This window comes from Gopherus flavomarginatus, chromosome 14, assembly GCF_025201925.1.
Source record: "Gopherus flavomarginatus isolate rGopFla2 chromosome 14, rGopFla2.mat.asm, whole genome shotgun sequence".
In the NCBI taxonomy this organism is placed as follows: domain Eukaryota; kingdom Metazoa; phylum Chordata; order Testudines; family Testudinidae; genus Gopherus; species Gopherus flavomarginatus.
Window position 1 is genome coordinate 4,106,283 of NC_066630.1, and position 17,340 is coordinate 4,123,622.

General features: G+C 47.8%; 1 protein-coding gene across 4 annotated transcripts in view; it reads left to right on the forward strand.

The window, feature by feature from the left end:
* ANKRD11 (ankyrin repeat domain containing 11) overlaps window positions 1-13,952 on the forward strand; it is a 237,057-nt gene extending 223,105 nt beyond the window's left edge. For all 4 annotated transcript variants that reach the window (XM_050922636.1, XM_050922635.1, XM_050922637.1 and 1 more), the window contains 5 exons: window positions 786-7,489; window positions 9,693-9,791; window positions 9,905-10,048; window positions 11,349-11,441; window positions 12,718-13,952. In XM_050922636.1, the coding sequence (XP_050778593.1) occupies window positions 786-7,489; window positions 9,693-9,791; window positions 9,905-10,048; window positions 11,349-11,441; window positions 12,718-12,903 (7,226 nt within the window). In that variant the 3' untranslated portion in view covers window positions 12,904-13,952. The remainder of the gene's footprint in view (window positions 1-785; window positions 7,490-9,692; window positions 9,792-9,904; window positions 10,049-11,348; window positions 11,442-12,717) is intronic.
* The last annotated feature ends 3,388 nt before the right edge of the window (window positions 13,953-17,340 follow it).

Consider the following 17,340-nt stretch of genomic DNA (forward strand, 5'->3'; position numbering starts at 1 on the left):
GGGATGTAGGAGGAGAGGCCAGGCCTCAGGTAACTGGGTCCCATATCATTCCGGGTTCAAAGACTGTCACCAGCATTTTGACTTGCACCTGGAAGCAAGTGTAGAAATTCTCGCACACCTGTTGTGTGTTCATTACCGCCTACCCCTGGGAAAGCAAGGTGCTGTTTTCTGCATTTATGGAAGCTTCCAGTCATGCTCCACTAAATGGGTGTAGTCTAGCTTGCAGGTAATAAAGTTATGACTAATAGCTGCAATGCCTGCACTGGATGGACAGCTTCTTACTTAGTGGAAGTTCAAGAGAGGCACTGCATGCCACTGCTCCTCCGTGAGAATCCTGGTGTTAGAACTGTGCTCACTCTGAGTACTCCCAAAGGGTTATTTTCAATTGCATCCTACATAGTTTTGAAACTACTTGGATATTCTTTCCAAAGGAATGTTAAGCTCACTCTAGGCTCAGCCAAGATGTCTGCTGTGTTCAGTGTGTGAGAAAGGAGACTGCTAGCTTGAGATTTCAGAGGAGCGAGGGAGGGAGGGATAGCTCAGTGGTTTGAGCATTGGCCTGCTAAACCCAGGGTTGTGAGTTCAGTCCTTGAGGGGGCCACTTACGGATCTGGGGCAAAATCAGTACTTGGTCCTGCTAGTGAAGGAAGGAGGCTGGACTCAATGACCTTTCAAGGTCCATTTCAGTTTAGGAGATAGGATATCTCCATTATAAAAAAAAAAATGCATATTTCTCCTGAAAACAACCTACAGGGGTAATGCTTTATGCTCTTTTTTCCTCACAGAGAGCTCGGAGGAGGAGGACGCCCCTTCATTTGCACCTTCCAGCTCCGTCGATGGCAATAACACAGACTCTGAGTTTGAAAAAGGCTTGAAACATAAGACCAAGAGTCAAGAGCCCCCCAAAACAATCACGCCGGTAAAGGATGAATATGAATTTGATGAGGACGATGAGCAGGACAGAGTCCCGCCTGTCGATGACAAGCATTTGCTGAAGAAGGATTACAGGAAGGAGACTAAAGCAAACAGTTTTATTTCTATACCCAAAATGGAAGTAAAAACCTATACTAAAAATAACACACTGACACCAAAGAAAGCTGCCCATCGCATCCTGTCAGACACATCGGACGAAGACGACACCGGTGTGGCTGTGGGGACTGGCGAGAAGCTGAGACTCTCCACTCACTCGATACTGCCCAGCAGCAAGACTCGAGAGCCCTCCAACACCAAGCAACAGAAGGAGAAGAATAAAGTGAAAAAGAAGCGGAAAAAGGAGACAAAGAGCAAAGAGGTTCGGTTTGGCAAAAAAAATGACAAATTTTGTTCCTCTGAATCAGAGAGTGAAAATTTGGAGAGTGAGGAGGATGATAGAGACTCTGTGCACAGCTCTGGCTGTGTAAAGGACTCTAGGCTAGTGTTAAAAGAATCCTCCTTGTTCAACTCTCTGTCTGCCTCTTCCACCTCTTCTCATGGGAGTTTAGCTTCACAGAAACATAACCCTAATCTTACAGACCAGCACTCCAAGCACTGGAGGACAGACAATTGGAAAACCATATCTTCTCCGGCATGGTCAGATGTCAGTTCCTTGTCAGACTCCACAAGGACGAGACTGACGAGTGAGTCAGACTATACGTCGGAAGATTCGAGCTTACAGTCATTAAAGCCAGTGAGAAAGAAGCAGGAGCACAAAAAGAAAAATAACTCTCACAATACTGTCTCCGAGAAGAAGAATTCATTCCATGCCAGTGTGGACGGAGCAATTCCAAAGCTGGATAAGGAGGGGAAGATTGTTAAAAAGCATAAAACGAAACACAAACACAAAAACAAAGAGAAGGGACAATGCCCGGTCAGCCAAGACATTAAAATAATCAAAACTTTTTCTTTTGAATATGAGGATTCTAAGCAAAAGCCTGACAAGGGTTTGATAGAGACTGAAAGTCCAAGTGAAAATAAATTAAAAGTGTTAAAACATGAGCGAGAACACTGTAAGAAGGAAGAAAAGCTCCTGAAAAGTAAATTGGAGGAGAAGGAGTGGTTGTTTAAAGATGAGACTGGAAAAACGTCCAAAGAAGAGAAATCGTTAAAAAAACTCAAAGAGGGGAATAAAGACATCAGCAAATTTTTCAGAGAGGAGAAGTCGAGTAAAGAGAAACCCATAAAGGAGAAGTCTCCCAAAGAGGAGAAACCTAGAATACACAAGGAAGAGAGAAAGAAAAAATCAAAGGACAAGCAGTCAAAATCTGAAAAGAAGAATGATCTGAAGGAGGAGAAAATTACTAAATCGGAGAAAGAAAAAACCTTCAAAGAGGAGAAAGAAAAATGTAAGAAAGAAAAAGTTTACAAAGAGGAGCCTGGATTTGATGAGTTTAGTAACAAAAGCCAATTGCTGGAAAGTGAGGACACAAAATTCAGTCTTTCGGATGATCAGCAAGAGAGATGGTTTTCTGATTTGTCATTTGATTCGTCCTTTGATTTCAAAGGCGAGGATAGCTGGGATTCTCCAGTGACAGACTTTAGGGAGATTAAAAATGACGGCATGGCAAAACTAATCATAGAAACAGTGAAGGAAGAAATTAAAGACAAGAAAAAGGAGACTAAAACTAAGGAAAAGAGAGAATGCAATGAAAAACGCAATGAAAAGGAAATATTCTTAAAAAAGAGAGAGCGAGAAAGCGTTGACAAAAACCCTGAGAAGAAAAAGGACCAAACTGAAAAGCATAAAGTCACTCCTAGTTATCTGCCTGAAAAGGACAAGAAAAGGAAAGATTCTGCAGAAAGTGTTAAAGAGAGAAAGGAAAAAGATCCAGGTGAAATCAACAAAGAGAGAAAAGATTCCTCTGATAGCTGTAAAGACCGAAAGGACATAAAAATTAAACAAGAGGAGCCCTATCGAGATGAGTTTAAAGAATATGGTTGTGAAACATTATTCAAGGAGAAATCTGACCCTGAATTCAGTGGAAAAAATATGGAGTGTGGGGAAAGGCACCATTCAGGGAAAGATAAGGAGAAGAAAGATGCTCCTGATAAGGACAAGAAAGAGAAACTGAAACCAGAAAAATATAAGGAGAAATCCAAAGAAGCGGATAAAGAGAAAAATGAAAAAGTTGTTGCTGAGAAAAACCAGAAAGACAAAGAACTGGATAAAAGCTTTAAAGAAAAGAAAGATACTAAGGAGAAATACAAGGATCTGCATAACAAAGACAAAGAAAGGAAGACTTCTTTTGACTATATCAAAGAGAAAAAAGAGAAAAACTTCTCTGGAGATAGAGAGGACTTCTCTGAGAAAAGAGATGAGAAAAAAGGAAAAGAGAAGAGCTGGTACAGCATCGCAGATATCTTCACAGATGAAAGCGAAGATGAGAAGGACGACTACAGCGGATTCAAAATTGGTGAGGCCGTTGGGAGTGAATTGCATCGAATGGACAGTCTACAAGAAAAAGATGATAGCATGGCTGCTGAAAAGGAACTTTATCTTGCTGACAAGCACAGAAAGTACTCTTCCGACAGGCAACATTCAGGAGAGAAACAGAAAGATAAAGACTCCAAAGAGAAGAAAAAGGATAAAGGATTCGCAGAAAGTGGGAAGGAGAAAAAAGAGAAGAGTTTCTTCGAAAAACACAAAGAGAAGAAGGATAAAGATGCTGTCGAGAAGTATAAAGACAGGAAAGACAGAACCTCAGTAGACTCCACCCAAGAAAAGAAAAACAAGCAAAAGCTCCCTGAAAAGGCCGAAAAGAAGCATGCTGCAGAGGAGAAAGTAAAAAACAAGCATAAGGAAAAGATGGATAAAGACCATTCCAAAGAAAAGAAGTCTTCAAAAGGAGGTGAGATAGAGAAGAGCCTGTTGGAAAAATTGGAGGAGGAGGCCCTCAATGAATACAGAGATGACTCCAATGATAAAATAAGTGAGATTTCTTCTGATAGCTTCACAGACCGAGGACAAGATCCAGGACTAACCAACCTCTTTGAGTCTTCTAACCTTTCTCTTATGGATGCCTCTGAGGAAAAGTATAAAGATTATCTTCCTTTGCCCTGCTTGCAAGACAAACTCAAGGAGAAGGAGAGGCACAGGCATTCCTCATCTTCATCAAAGAAGAGTCATGAGAAAGAGAAAGCAAAGAAGGAAAAAACAGAGAAAAAAGAGAAAATGGATGAATTTAAAGACTCCAGCAACAGAAAAGATTCCAATCAGTATGAAAAAGAATTCTCCGTAGATGGGGAGACTTTTGGCATTTCCTACAGCATGAAAGCTGAAGTTGAGGAAGAACTGGACAAAAACATTGACTATTTGTTTTCTGAAAAGAAAGATAAAAATGATCCTGAGAGAGAGCTCTCAAAGAAGGCTGAAAAGGAGAAGACTTATGGTTCCAGTACCATCAGCACAGTCAAAGAGAAGAAGAGGAGAGAAAAACACAAGGAAAAATGGAAGGATGAAAAGGAAAAGCATAGAGACAAGCACACAGATGGATTCTTTAAACATCACAAAGATGAGACGAAGTCTGTGCTTAAAGACAAGGACAGCCCTCAAGTTATCACATTCAAAGATAAATCAAAGGAGGAGAACCTCAAATTTAGTGAAACCAAACTTAAGGAGAAACTCAAGGAAAACCAAGAGAGAGACAAAACAGAGTCTCTAAAGATCAGTAATGGAAATGATAAAATAACATTGTCCAAAGATGGTGGTAAGAAAGATAACAGGCCTAGAGAGAAGCTTCTGGGTGATGGTGATCTAATGATGACCAGCTTTGAGAGGATGCTGAGCCAAAAAGACCTGGAAATTGAGGAGCGCCACAAAAGACACAAAGAGAGAATGAAGCAAATGGAGAAGATGAGGCACAGATCTGGAGATCCCAAATTAAAAGATAAAATTAAAACCTCTGAAGAGATGCGTAAGAGGAGTTTGGATTTGACCACAAAGAAACCACTAGCACTAGATACTCAGCTAAAGGACAAAAAGCTCAAAGAACTAGGTCCATTGACTCCCATATTGTCACCAGATAATAAGCCACAGCCTGCTGTGGGGACAGATTCAAAAGACTGGATAACTGGCCCTCAGCTGAAAGAAATTTTACCTGCTTCTCCCAGGCCAGATCAGAACAGGCCAACAGGTGTTCCAGCTCCAGCTTCTGTAGTTTCTTGTCCAAGCTATGAAGAAGTGATACAGACACCAAGAACTCCTTCGTGCAGCAATGAAGATTACACAGATTTGATGTTTGATTGTGCTGACTCTCAGCACTCTCTGCCCATATCCACAATGTCCATGAATGCATGTTCTCCATCCTTTTTTGACAGATATTCAAATGCTTCAGGTGGACTCCCCGACAATCCAAGTCAGACTCCAACAAGGACGATACCCTCCACAAACCTTTATCGTTCAATCTCTGTGGATATAAGAAGGGTCCCTGAAGATGAGTTCAGTGCTGGAGACAAGTTTTTCAGGCAGCAAAGTGTCCCAGCAACATCAAATTATGATTCTCCAGTGCAGCATTTGATGGAGGAAAATGTCCCTCTTCCTTCTGTTCCTCCAGAAAAGTTTCAGTGTATGTCTCCAGGGTATTATTCACCTGACTATGGAATTCCATCACCTAAAGTAGAAACTTTGCATTGTGCGCCTGTTGGCAATGTTGTCCAATCACCTGAAAGCATCTTTTCTGGCTTACAAGCAAAATCCTCCCCCTCTCATAGAGATGAGCTGCTTGCACCTTCTATAGAAAGTGCTCTTCCCCCTGATCTTGGCATGCCTTTGGATGCCACAGAAGAGCAGCAAGCTACTGCTTCTATTTTGCCACCAGAGTCTACCTTTTTACCACCTATTGAAGAAAACCATTTTAGTTCAGCTATTTCAGAGCAGAATCATATGGACTGGGATAACCCTCCTTCCAGAAACCCTGATCCTCCCATGCCTCCTAGCTTAATTGGTAATCCATCTGAGCACCCTGTCAGTTGGTCAGTGGGATCGGAACTTCTAATGAAATCTCCCCAGAGGTTCCCTGAATCCCCTAAGCCGTTCTGTTCACTGGACCCAATACATCCTGCACCCGTGCCCTTTATTTCTACAGATTCTCCATACCCAGTTTCTCCTATTTCATATCCATTGTCAGTATCTGAACCAGGGCTTGATGAAGTAAAGGAAGATGCTGAAGAAGCAGTTCCAGGAGAAATGGCAACTGCAGAAGAGCAAGCTCCTTACATGTCCCCTACTAGACTAGACACTTTCTTCAATAACTGCAAGCCTCTTCCAGAAGAAGCACCTGAGATGCCTTCAGAACCCCCTTGCATGCCGACAGAAACTCAGGCAGAGGCTGTGAACACTTTGGAAAACAGTAGCGTAGTACCTGTAAACCCGGAAGAGCCAGTAACTTGGCCTGATCCATTCACAAACTCAGAAGATGATTTAGACCTTGGTCCCTTCTCATTGCCGGAATTGCCGCTCCAAGCTAAAGGTGTTCCAGATGCTGAAATGACTGAAGTGGCACCAATTGAAGAAAGCTCAGTAGCTGTCCCGGAAGTCATAAATACTGGGGTCCTAAATGTGAGTGTGTCTGTCGCAGCTTCCAGTGAGCAGGAGGAGCTGCCGCCTAATCAGCCAAGTAACTTACTGGCTGTGGAACCAGAGCCACAGCCTGAGGAACAAAAATTGGAAGTGACTGCACCAGAAGCTACCTCGGAAGCATTGAATGTACCAGAAGAGAGAAAATTAGATGAGTCCGAGGCACAGAGTTTGCAACAGACTGCATCAATAGAGCTTGCTCAGCCAGAGGAACAAGAGGCAGAAACAAACCATGAAGAACTGCCCTCGTCAAATTGTGCAGCGGAGAGTGGATCTCAAAGCAGCTTGGCACAAGCAAACACTGCTGAGAGTGGAGTCATGCAAGACAGTGCTGCAGTACGAAGTGGGAGCCAAGTCTCTTCCACCCAGACAGACACACCCCAAGGGACTACTCCAGTAGAAACCATAGAGCCAGTACAAAAACCAGTAGCAGAAGTTTCCAAACCACCCAAAATAGAAGAGATCCCACAACGAATTACCAGGAACAGGGCTCAGATGCTGGCCAATCAAAATAAACAGAACACTGCACCTTCTGAGAAAGACTTTCCTCCCGTTTCTGCACCTTCCACACGTGCAAAAGGGCGAGTGACGGAGGAAGATGATGCTCAAGCCCAACATCCACGTAAACGCAGGTTCCAGCGTTCCAGCCAGCAGCTACAGCATCAGATTAACACGTCCACCCAGCAGACGAGAGAGATGATACAGCAAACGCTGGCAGCGATTGTAGATGCCATAAAACTGGATGACATTGAGCCCTATCACAGTGACAGATCAAACCCATACTTTGAATATCTTCAGATCAGGAAAAAGATTGAAGAGAAGAGAAAAATCCTCTGCTACATCACTCCCCAAGCTCCGCAGTGTTACGCTGAATATGTCACCTACACAGGCTCCTACCTGCTGGATGGCAAGCCACTAAGCAAGCTTCACATTCCAGTGGTGAGTTACCCTCACTATTCCTTCTCCTGGCTCCATTCTCTGTATGAAACAATAAAACAGAAATGCTACAGCTATAGCCAAGTCAAGCCTGGGTGTCCTCCAACATATTCAAAGCACAGTTCTGTGTTAGTCAAGATGGGCCCCCAGCTGTGTACCTGGCTTTAGAATGCCTTTGGAACACACTTAAGATTACAAAATTGAGCCTTGCTATAAGGACAACTGAATTATCAATGGGTTTTGCTGTATTTGTATAGACAAGACTTTTAAACGGTGCTTAAGAACTCAAGATTTGGAACCTTAGATTGTGTTCCTATGAAGCCAATGGATTTGAAAGCCAGAAGGCAAAACTGCTTTTCTAAGCAGTATACTAATTAGGTATTGCAACTGTAAGACCATAAGCAGGAGCAGGGCCGGCCCTGCGAGTGGGCAGTACGAGTGGCGGCCTGACAAAGGGGGCGCCCTGCGCAGAGTTTGCCTGATTCCTGCCTGAGTGCAGGAGGAGGGGCAGGGGTTGGGGTGAAGGGGACACAGGGCAGGGGTTAGGGGCACAGGAGGGGGGTGAAGGGGAGTGCAGGGATATGGGACGCAGGAGGCACAGCGTAGGGATTAGGGTGCAGGAGGGGACGGGTTAGGGGTGAGGGGAAGGTGGAGAGTCCATGGGGGCCAGTGGCACCAAAATGCAAGTTCTCCCAGAGTGCCATTTTCCCTAAGGCCGGCCCTGAGCAGAAGATGGCGACTCTTAACTTCTGCCTTTTATTTTACCAAGGCTGCAGTGTGTGACTGGCCAATAGGGGTGACCCCTTGGCAATGGGAACAGCTATTTCTCTGGCAGCTCCACTGACGGAGTTTGTCAGTGCAAATGCACCAATGGACTAACACTTCCAGCCAGGAAATACAGGCTCCCAGCCTCCAGGGAGGTCGTTCTGGATTTGACTAACGTGAACTTCCATGTCCTGCTGCAGTTAATGGAGAACACCGCAGTTGGTGGAACCTTCCTCCTTTTCTCCCCAGAGCAGTGCTGGATTCTGTACAAGTGCACGTGTTGGGAGGCTGTCACTTCGTTAGAATAAGCTTTATTGAAATAAAATATTGCACTAGGCCTCCCTTTGGGGAGTGTAAACAGTTTTCCCTGCCTGAAACACAACACTCCGAGGAAGTCATTGGGAAATGGTCCCACATTCTTACCATTTGAAAGTTGTGGTTCTAGTAGTAAGTGAACTGGCAGGAGAGGTCTGGCAGGGCTCTGCCTGTTCATGGGAAATTGAATTCTCTCCTCCAGCATATTCCACAAGGAACGTGAGGAATGAGAACAAGGGCCGGCTCCTGCAATGAGCTGCCTGGCACCCCGTTGAAATCACTAGGACTCAGCACAAAAGTTTGTCAGCATCCATGTTCTTGCAGGATCAGTGCCTGAATTGATGCACATCTTATCTGCTGTGAAATCATGCGTGTTATAGGTGGCGAGCACACCTGTTTGTCCCAAAGAATAGCCGCCACTTAGCTTTCTAGTCTACAAGGCACTCTGTTCTCTGGGGGTGATTGGGCCCATAGTGTGAATAGGAAAAGACTCTAGGATTCTAGCCCAAACTCTGCTCTACATCAGTGTTGTCCCATGCACACTGCAAACCCAAAGTTGTGTTTAAATATGGACACGCCTCACTGTGCTGCCCACCATGAGCAGGGACTCTGCTGCCCAACATGCTTCACATGTCCTCATGCCGTTTGTTCACCAGGTGACCTCAAAGCGCTTCACAGAGTCTCGCTGTGACTCCCCGAAGGGGTGGGTGGTTAAAGCATGTGGCGATGGAAGCCTCGGCCACAAGAGCCGTGTTCACCTCTGCGTACAGCACCTCTTCCCCTGCTCTGCATTCCCCCACCCTGCCGGGTCACAGCCAGCTGTAGGGGATTGTCCTTTGCCTCCCATCTGCATGGGAAGGCCTCCTCCACTACTACACTGGCACAGCTCCGTCCCCCTGGCAACACATCAGCAGCCTGAGGGCGATCATTGTATGGTCCCACTCAAAGCCCGGGCCCCTGTGTAGCAGCTGAGAGCGCTGGCCCCGCTCCTGAAGGGACAGCAAGCTCCAAAGCAATTTCAAAGGGTGAGCAGCAGCAGCCTTAGGAAGCCAGCTCCATGCTGCTCAGCGTGAATCCAGCAACTGTCCCCATTTGTAACAGTTTGTGCCTTTCTGTGTGTCTGTAGATTGCCCCCCCTCCGTCGCTCGCAGAACCCCTGAAGGAACTCTTCAAGCAGCAGGAGGCAGTGAGGGGGAAGCTGCGACTCCAGCACAGCATAGAGCGGGTAACGGAGAGCCGCTGGGGGATTCCTTCGGGGGCGAATGGTGCTTAACTCCCTTCACTTGAGAAAGGAAGGGCATGCATCGCTCACGGGGGTACTTTCTCCTTTTTCCTCAGGAGAAGCTGATTGTTTCATGCGAACAGGAGATCTTAAGAGTTCACTGTCGGGCAGCGAGAACCATTGCTAACCAGGCAGTGCCCTTCAGTGCTTGCACCATGCTGCTGGACTCCGAGGTCTATAACATGCCTCTAGAAAATCAGGTCAGTGGCCATCTTAAGCGTGGTTAAATGTGTCTCAAAGGTCTGTTTGTGCAGCTGCCCACGTGGGATGTGCTTTCCAGAGTGATGGGTGTAGGAGGCCTTAATATGCTTCCCATCCAGGTACCTACAACTCCCTTCCCCTACACACTGGTGTGATGTGGGAGATCTCACAGCATGTGCTGCTGTTGACTAATCTGACTCGTTTGCCAGAGAGTCCAAGTCACAAGTTCAGCTGTCCACTGGTGGGGGGGGAGGGGAGGAGAAATGTGTCTGTGAATGACATACAGGAGCCAGCATTATATGCCTTTTTAAAGATGGCAAAGCCCCCTGATCTGTCTGCAGGCTGCAAAAGCCCCCTCTGCCTCTCCTTGTGAGCAGAACCATCTGCATGTGAGAGGTTTATTTCGGTACGTTCTGTGCAGCTGTTCCACAATCCCCAGTTGTTTTGCACAGAGAACAGAAATAGATGAAATGACTTTCTTAGAGAAGACTGGCTTTGAAAAGCAAAACTGCACTGCACAGCCCACAGAGATGGGCTTTTTTCCTTTGATTCCACGTAGTGTGGAGCTGGAGAAAGCTGAGAAGTATTAGCATAGAAAATGAGTCAGACTTCAGCAGCCTGTAGTATTGTTCAGCTTCATAAGAATTTAAAATTAGCTGAAGTAGGATGGAGCGATTACATTAGCACCTCCTGCTGGCCAGAAGCTTTGTAGCTGCACCACTAACCTGCCAGAAAGCTGTCATCTCTGTAGAAAGCACACTGCTGCATTGCAGAAGCTGATTCCTGTGCTGCAGACAGTATAGTGGCATTCATTAGTGATCCAGCATATTGATCCATGCATCTGATTTACCTCTCAGCATTTCCCAGGACAAAAAGGAAAAAACATTATGGAAATCTCCATGTAGAAGACATTATGATCTGGGGCACAAGTTCAAGGACTCGGTGAGCTGCAGGTGTTCCATTCGCAAAGGAAGAACTGAATGAGTTTAGTATGAACAGATTCTCAGCTCCAGCTCCATGTGAGGAAGGCAAGGAGGGAGCTTGTGTGTATAGCATCCACCACTCAGGCTGAAACCTCTAGCAACGTGCTGTGAAAGCAGCACAGAGCTGCATAGCCCATTATTCCTCCCTGCTGGTGCACTTCTGGCTACTTCAGACCCACCACTCTTCTTTCCTCCAGGAGTGTGGTGTGTTTGTGTGTGTGTGGGGAGTGGAGGGGTTCGCACCTGTCCAATAGGCTATTTATTTTATTGATATGTTTTAAACGTGTAATTCCGCTTTGTGCTGTTCCTTGTGCAGGGAGATGAAAACAAATCCGTCAGAGATCGTTTCAATGCTCGCCAGTTTATTTCCTGGTTACAAGATGTGGATGACAAATATGATCGAATGAAGGTGAGAGCTGCGTGACCCTGCTGTTCCCTGGGGATTCCAGTGCACTGGGTTTGCAGCATTTCCAGGAGTCAGGAGCGGATGTTGCTAATCTGTAACCTGCTGGGGATACTCTGATTGGCATTTGACAGGTGAAGTGAGGGAGGGTTTCAGTCTCTCCTGTGACAGTAGCTGCTGATCCAGTCAGTCAGTGGAATTCCTACAGTGAGTCCGAGGCGGCTGTCCCAGAGCAAAGGCCCTAAACCCTGCTCTCCTGCCTGGCAGCATGAGTCACTGCTGCTGGGCACCTGGGAGATGTGTGGTTTGCAGAAATCTCTGCTAAGGGCAAGGAGCCCCTGGGAGACAGCGTTGTGAGCAGTTCTAAATGCCACAGCTTGCAGTACACTGGGAATGGGGAAGTGCCATGCAGAGAGCAATCCCTGCTGTGAGCTAGGCAAGGACAGGCTCTCTGCTGTTCTGCAGATGGGAAAGCAATCACAGAGTAAGGCTGCGGCAGAATTCCTGACTCAGCCCTGTGCTTGTTGCTTCAGGCCACACAGTTTCCTCTTTTCCATGCTGTTTGGTCTGCCAAGCAATAGCCAGCTGCTGCACCCTGGCTGGCTGGAAGTCCCTTAGGTAGATTTTCTGTCCAAGATACTTCCATGGCCCCCGCACAATCTGTAATGTATTCATCCTCACAGCACGGCTTGCTGCAGAGCAATGCTATTGCCCCATTTCACAGATAGGAACTGAGGCACAGACACTTACCCTAGGTCACAGAGACAGAGCAGGGACTTGAACCCGGGTCCCAGGCGAGTGCCCTAACCAGTGAGCCAGCCCTTCCTCTCTTGCTTCCGTCATCTTTCACACAGAGGTGGAGACTGCAGGTCACAGTGTGCAGTGCTGCACGTTGGTTGGGCCTGTATCACCATGTAAAGGTGAAAGACAACCGAGCTGCAGCATTTGGCCTGTGTTCAACCAGCACTTCACACTACCTCCCAGGCTAAAAACTGTTCTAATCTGACCTGTTCCGAGGTCTTACAGCACCTCTGGAGGAGCAGGGCCCTCTCAAAATCCTGTTTGACAGACTTTTTTCCAAGCATATATTTCCTTCCGACAAGGTCACCCAGTGTCCGCTGTGGAGCCTGTCCCTGGCTGGGAATGTCTGTCCAACATGATAGCTGCAAACTCCATTGTCTTGCCACCAAAGTGCAGTTGTTCAGTACAGTCAAGTGATTGTTGTCTTGTCTCTTCTCTCCCATGAACCCCTGTCTCCGCTGTGCGTTCGGTTCTGGTGCAGACGTGCCTGCTAATGCGACAGCAGCATGAAGCTGCTGCCTTGAACGCGGTGCAGCGAATGGAGTGGCAGCTGAAGGTTCAGGAGCTGGATCCAGCTGGACATAAATCCCTCTGCGTGAACGAGGTTCCCTCATTCTACGTGCCGATGGTTGACGTCAACGATGACTTTGTGCTCTTGCCGGCATGACAATACAAAACTAGGAGACATTCTCCCTGAAAACTGGCAAGGGCGGGAGCCCTCCGAGGACGGATGCTCGAGCTCACATTCATCCTTACCACTTGCTGATGAATCTGGTCAGAGAAGGAGGAAGCATCTATCGGCAGAAAACAAAACAGTAAGAAAAATAATTGCACTTTCTTCACAACGTCTCCCTCACTTCTGGACTGATCACAGCTACGCCAGGCAGCCGGAGTGGGGGAACGCATCTCCTTTCAAACTGGTTGCTGCAGCAGAGGGCAGCCAGCCTGCACACAGCAGTGAGCGTCTGAATGGACAAGGGGGTGAGAGACTGACAGAGGCAGGAAGGAGAAAAGGTTCAAGGACACGTGTATTGCAGAAGCTGCTGAGCAGGGCCAGCACCCATGCAGATCATGTACGTGTGAACATGGCGATTTCAAGCTCTTTGTTTTCCATTTGTCTGCACATCTCCTCTCGGAGAAGCTGCAGAGGAGACGGTGGGTTTTTTATATTTCTCGTTCCATCCTGGTTACGGCACAAATTAAAAGCAAAACTAAAAGGAAGCATCCAGCTTTCCCAGCTGCGGTTCTGGAGGTGCAAACGGCTGCAGCTCCGGACCCCGTACGCCTTCTGAGTCGTCATAAAGTAGCTGCTCGTCACCACGTTTGGATGAGTGAGGAGGCACCTGGCATGTTATGCACACGTGACTAGTACGGTGAGTGTCTACTGCGAAAATGGTGACGCAGGGCAAGGACTTTGCCGATCATGTTTTTAATGGAGTAAAATCCATGTGGTTTATATATATTTTTTCCTTTAATCTTGGGCATTTTGTTTCTCTTTCTGAGAACATAACTTGAAAACACTACAGAGCCAATACTCATATAAAGAAAATTGTATCCCATAAATGCTGTACAGTTTTTATATACATTAACAATGTACTTTTGCTGCCTTCTAGATAATTTATTTTGCAACACATTACTGCACAGTTGTAAATAACTTATGTACTGTAACATCACTTTCAGTTATGTGTAAAGAAATAAATAAATTAATTAAAATTATCTTTGTATGTATAGTTCACCCTAGGCAGCACTTTCCCTCTCAAGGAAAAAACTTAAGGGCCAAAATGGTGTGCAGTGTTCAGTATTTCAAACCCGCCTCCTGGGATTCAGGCCTTGCAGGCTTACTCGATCTGCAGTCCGTGCTGTGGAGCTCTCCGAGCGTTGACCTCTTCTTTTAACACAGTCTAGTTTTTTCCTTTCCCCCTGCCCTTTTGAGTTCAGTGGAGTAGTGAGACCCCCCTGCACAGATTCAGAAGCTGTGCGTCACATTTAACGAGGGGGTGGGGATGGGAGGAAGAAGGGGGAATCCTACCCCGACACATGCTAGCTTGGGGCCTAGAGGAATTCAGAAGATGTTACTTGCACGTCTGGGCTGAGAGAGGGACAATTTTCCCCATTTCCTCAGCCTGAGCTGCTGTAATCTGGGGAGCCAGTGATTGAGCCACATGGCGTAGAGAAGGCGAGGCAGTAGGGTGGCGCCTTTAGCCATTTCTTCATTGTGAGCAGCCATTCTAGTGCGCTGTTAGTATTGTGAGTGCTGGAGAAGGAAGCCAGTTGCTCTCTCTGTCATGTATGGAAATAAACCACCACAGCTGGGGAGGTAACCGTGAGGGTGAGCTGGGCCCAAAAGAGTCTCTGGCGCCACGGCAAGCTGCAGCCATTGGGTACCCAGCACCACTTCTTTTGTGGGATCCTTTCTGCCTCGGTTTTCCTAGTGTGCTGGATACACCGCCAGGCATCAGGCGTTAATGAGCAGGCTGGGGCCTAGCTGTGATTTTGATCCAGCTCCATTGGCCCAATACTGCAGCAGGGTCCAAACGTCTGGGGCCGCGTGGCGCACTTGGCCCTTGTCTGAGGTTTCAGTTAGCTGTGGCCAGCAGGGGGCGCACTGTGCAGGGAGATGCACACCCGCCTGGAGCGTTTCCTGTGGTGTGGCCAGCAGGGCTTCCGAGAGTCGGAATGAGCTGCTGTTCTGGGTTAGTCAGCACTAAAGTGTGCTTGGTGCAGACTAGCTGATCAGGTTGGGAAGGTGACTAATTAGAGATTGAAGGAACACACCCCTGCATCCCACAGCCTGTCTGGAGGCCACCTTCACCACGGCACTGGGAGTGCAGATTCCAGCCTGCCCTGTTCTGTGGGCTTGTTCCTGGTGTTGGGGATGTTGCACTCTCGCAGAAGCCAGCTGTCTGGCTCTGGTCTTGAGAGCAGAAGCTCTTAGTTGAGGAGCCAGAGCCTGGCAGGAGGCATTCCTCGGTTGTGTGCTCAAAAACCTCCTTTGGTACCACTCAGCCAGCCACAGCGAGGAGGGGCTGTCCCTGGAGAGGCTGGGGGGAGATTGCTCAGAATTAAGCCCTCTGGGGCATGGGGGCGTTTCTAGTTGTGTATTTAAGGAAAGATTGTCCTCTGGCTCCAGCTCAGCTGGGGGGCGCACTGCAGTGTCTGGTTTGGAGCGCTGGATTAGAACAGCCGCGGTTAGTAGGGAGAACAGTGAAATTGTCACGTCAGCTGGGATGCTGGGTATTTCTGCTGCTATATTGCTGGGTGGTGGCACCATGGCCAATTCCAGAGAGGATTGTATTGGTTGAACATGTGGCTGTCAGTGGAGTAATAATGGAGACTGGACCTAATGCAGCTGGCAGTGTTTGTACCCAAGCACAGACATACAGGACATGGCTGGAGGCAGATGCAAAGTGCCTCTTCCATGCCCTCTGGTCCTCGCTCCCACCATGGGCCAGCTCACTCCATACTGTCTGGGCATGTCGGCTAGCCAGCCTTTCTCCCTTTGCAACTGCAACAACTGGACTCTTTCTGTCTGCAGTGTGGAAGTGACCAGGCAGGATACTGCTGGAACACACTGGCTCAAATAATCCTGCATGAAATGACCAGGAAACATGGGCACTAGCACAGTGGGGGCTGGGGTGTCCCCGGAGTGTGCTGCACCTTGTGTCCTGAGGGGCTGGAGGGGGGCATGGACAGACACCCATGCACTTGGAGGCGGTTTTTAGATGTTGCCAGGTGCATGTGCTAGGCAAAGTCCACTCCAGGCACCATTTAAATTCCTGTTCCGCTTCCCCTCCTCTCCTGGGGCCTGAGCTGCTGCGGGAGCCGGGGAGGAGCTGTGACTAATTCAGTGAGGGCTGCCTCCAGCTCCGCTCCCCTGTCCTCTTCCCCTCCTGTGCACTTTGGGGTGAGCAGCCTAGATGGCAAAGATGTGGCGTCTGAAGCCAAGGCTCGCCCGGTGCTTTGGGACCTGGGCTGCCCCCCCAGATAACACGGCACGGGGGAGGAGACGGGGCTCGAGCAGGGGGGAGTCCGGAGTGGAATCAGTCTCACATTTAGCTAGTGGAGAAGCCAAAGCCCAGTGGAGGAGGAGCAGCAGTGGCAGCAGTTCTGGCACCTAGGGAGTCGGAGAAGCTGCCAAATTGGCATTTCCCCTTGCTCAGCACTCTGCATTCAAATTCTCATTCTGTCATCCACTGGCGTTTTAAACAGCTGCTGCTATGGAGTGACCTGATTACTTGAGCTGGGAACCACGCAGCCTTGCAGCCTGCCGGGTCACCGCTTTCCTCCAGGCTGCTTCAGAAAGCCAGCTGAAGCACATTCCTGTAAGGTGATTTTCCCACTAACTTGTTGAATTAGCACCCTCGGCCTGGTGGGGGCTGGGATTCCAAATCCCATCGCATCACATGCTGGGATTGTTTTGGAGAGTTGGAAAGACTGACGGGGCCAGATTCTTGGCTAGTGTAACCGCACTGGCTTCACAAGGCTTACCCCAGTGAGGAATGAGGCTTGTTGCATGCAAAGCTAATGAGGCGAGTGATCTGTCACAGCAGCTAGTTTCTTCTAACTACATTGCATTAGTGACTTAAGAAATGAAATCCCTAGCTCCCTTCCTAAGGCTGTATGGTGAGACGGACAGGCTGTTCCCGGCCATGTACAACATTGGTGCTCGGCGCCATCTCGCCATGCCACTGTGGTGTGTCAACGGGAGTTTTCTCTCTGCCTGTGCTGTGCACAAACCTGTCGGGGGGTGTCCTGGGCTGAGTGACTGGTACAGTGCAGGAAGGAGGAGGCTGCTCTGTGCTGTGGAATGTATCAATGGCCTACAGAGGGTCAGGATCTGTAGCACCCCTGGATGTATTCGGAATGTTTTTTAATTTAAACATTGAGTCCTTGGTTTCCAGTGTTTGAGCCCTTTTGCTACTTTCCTCTTCCTTTCAGGGCTAGGCTTTGCCTGATGCAGTGGCTGGTTTTCTCCACTGGTATTGCCAGCTAAATTGCAGCACATGCTTTCCATGCAAGGGGAGGGGAATTGATAGGCCCGCCAATGCTCCTGCTCTGTGGGGAGGATACAGGAATGCTTTTCTTTCTCTAGAACACAGGAATA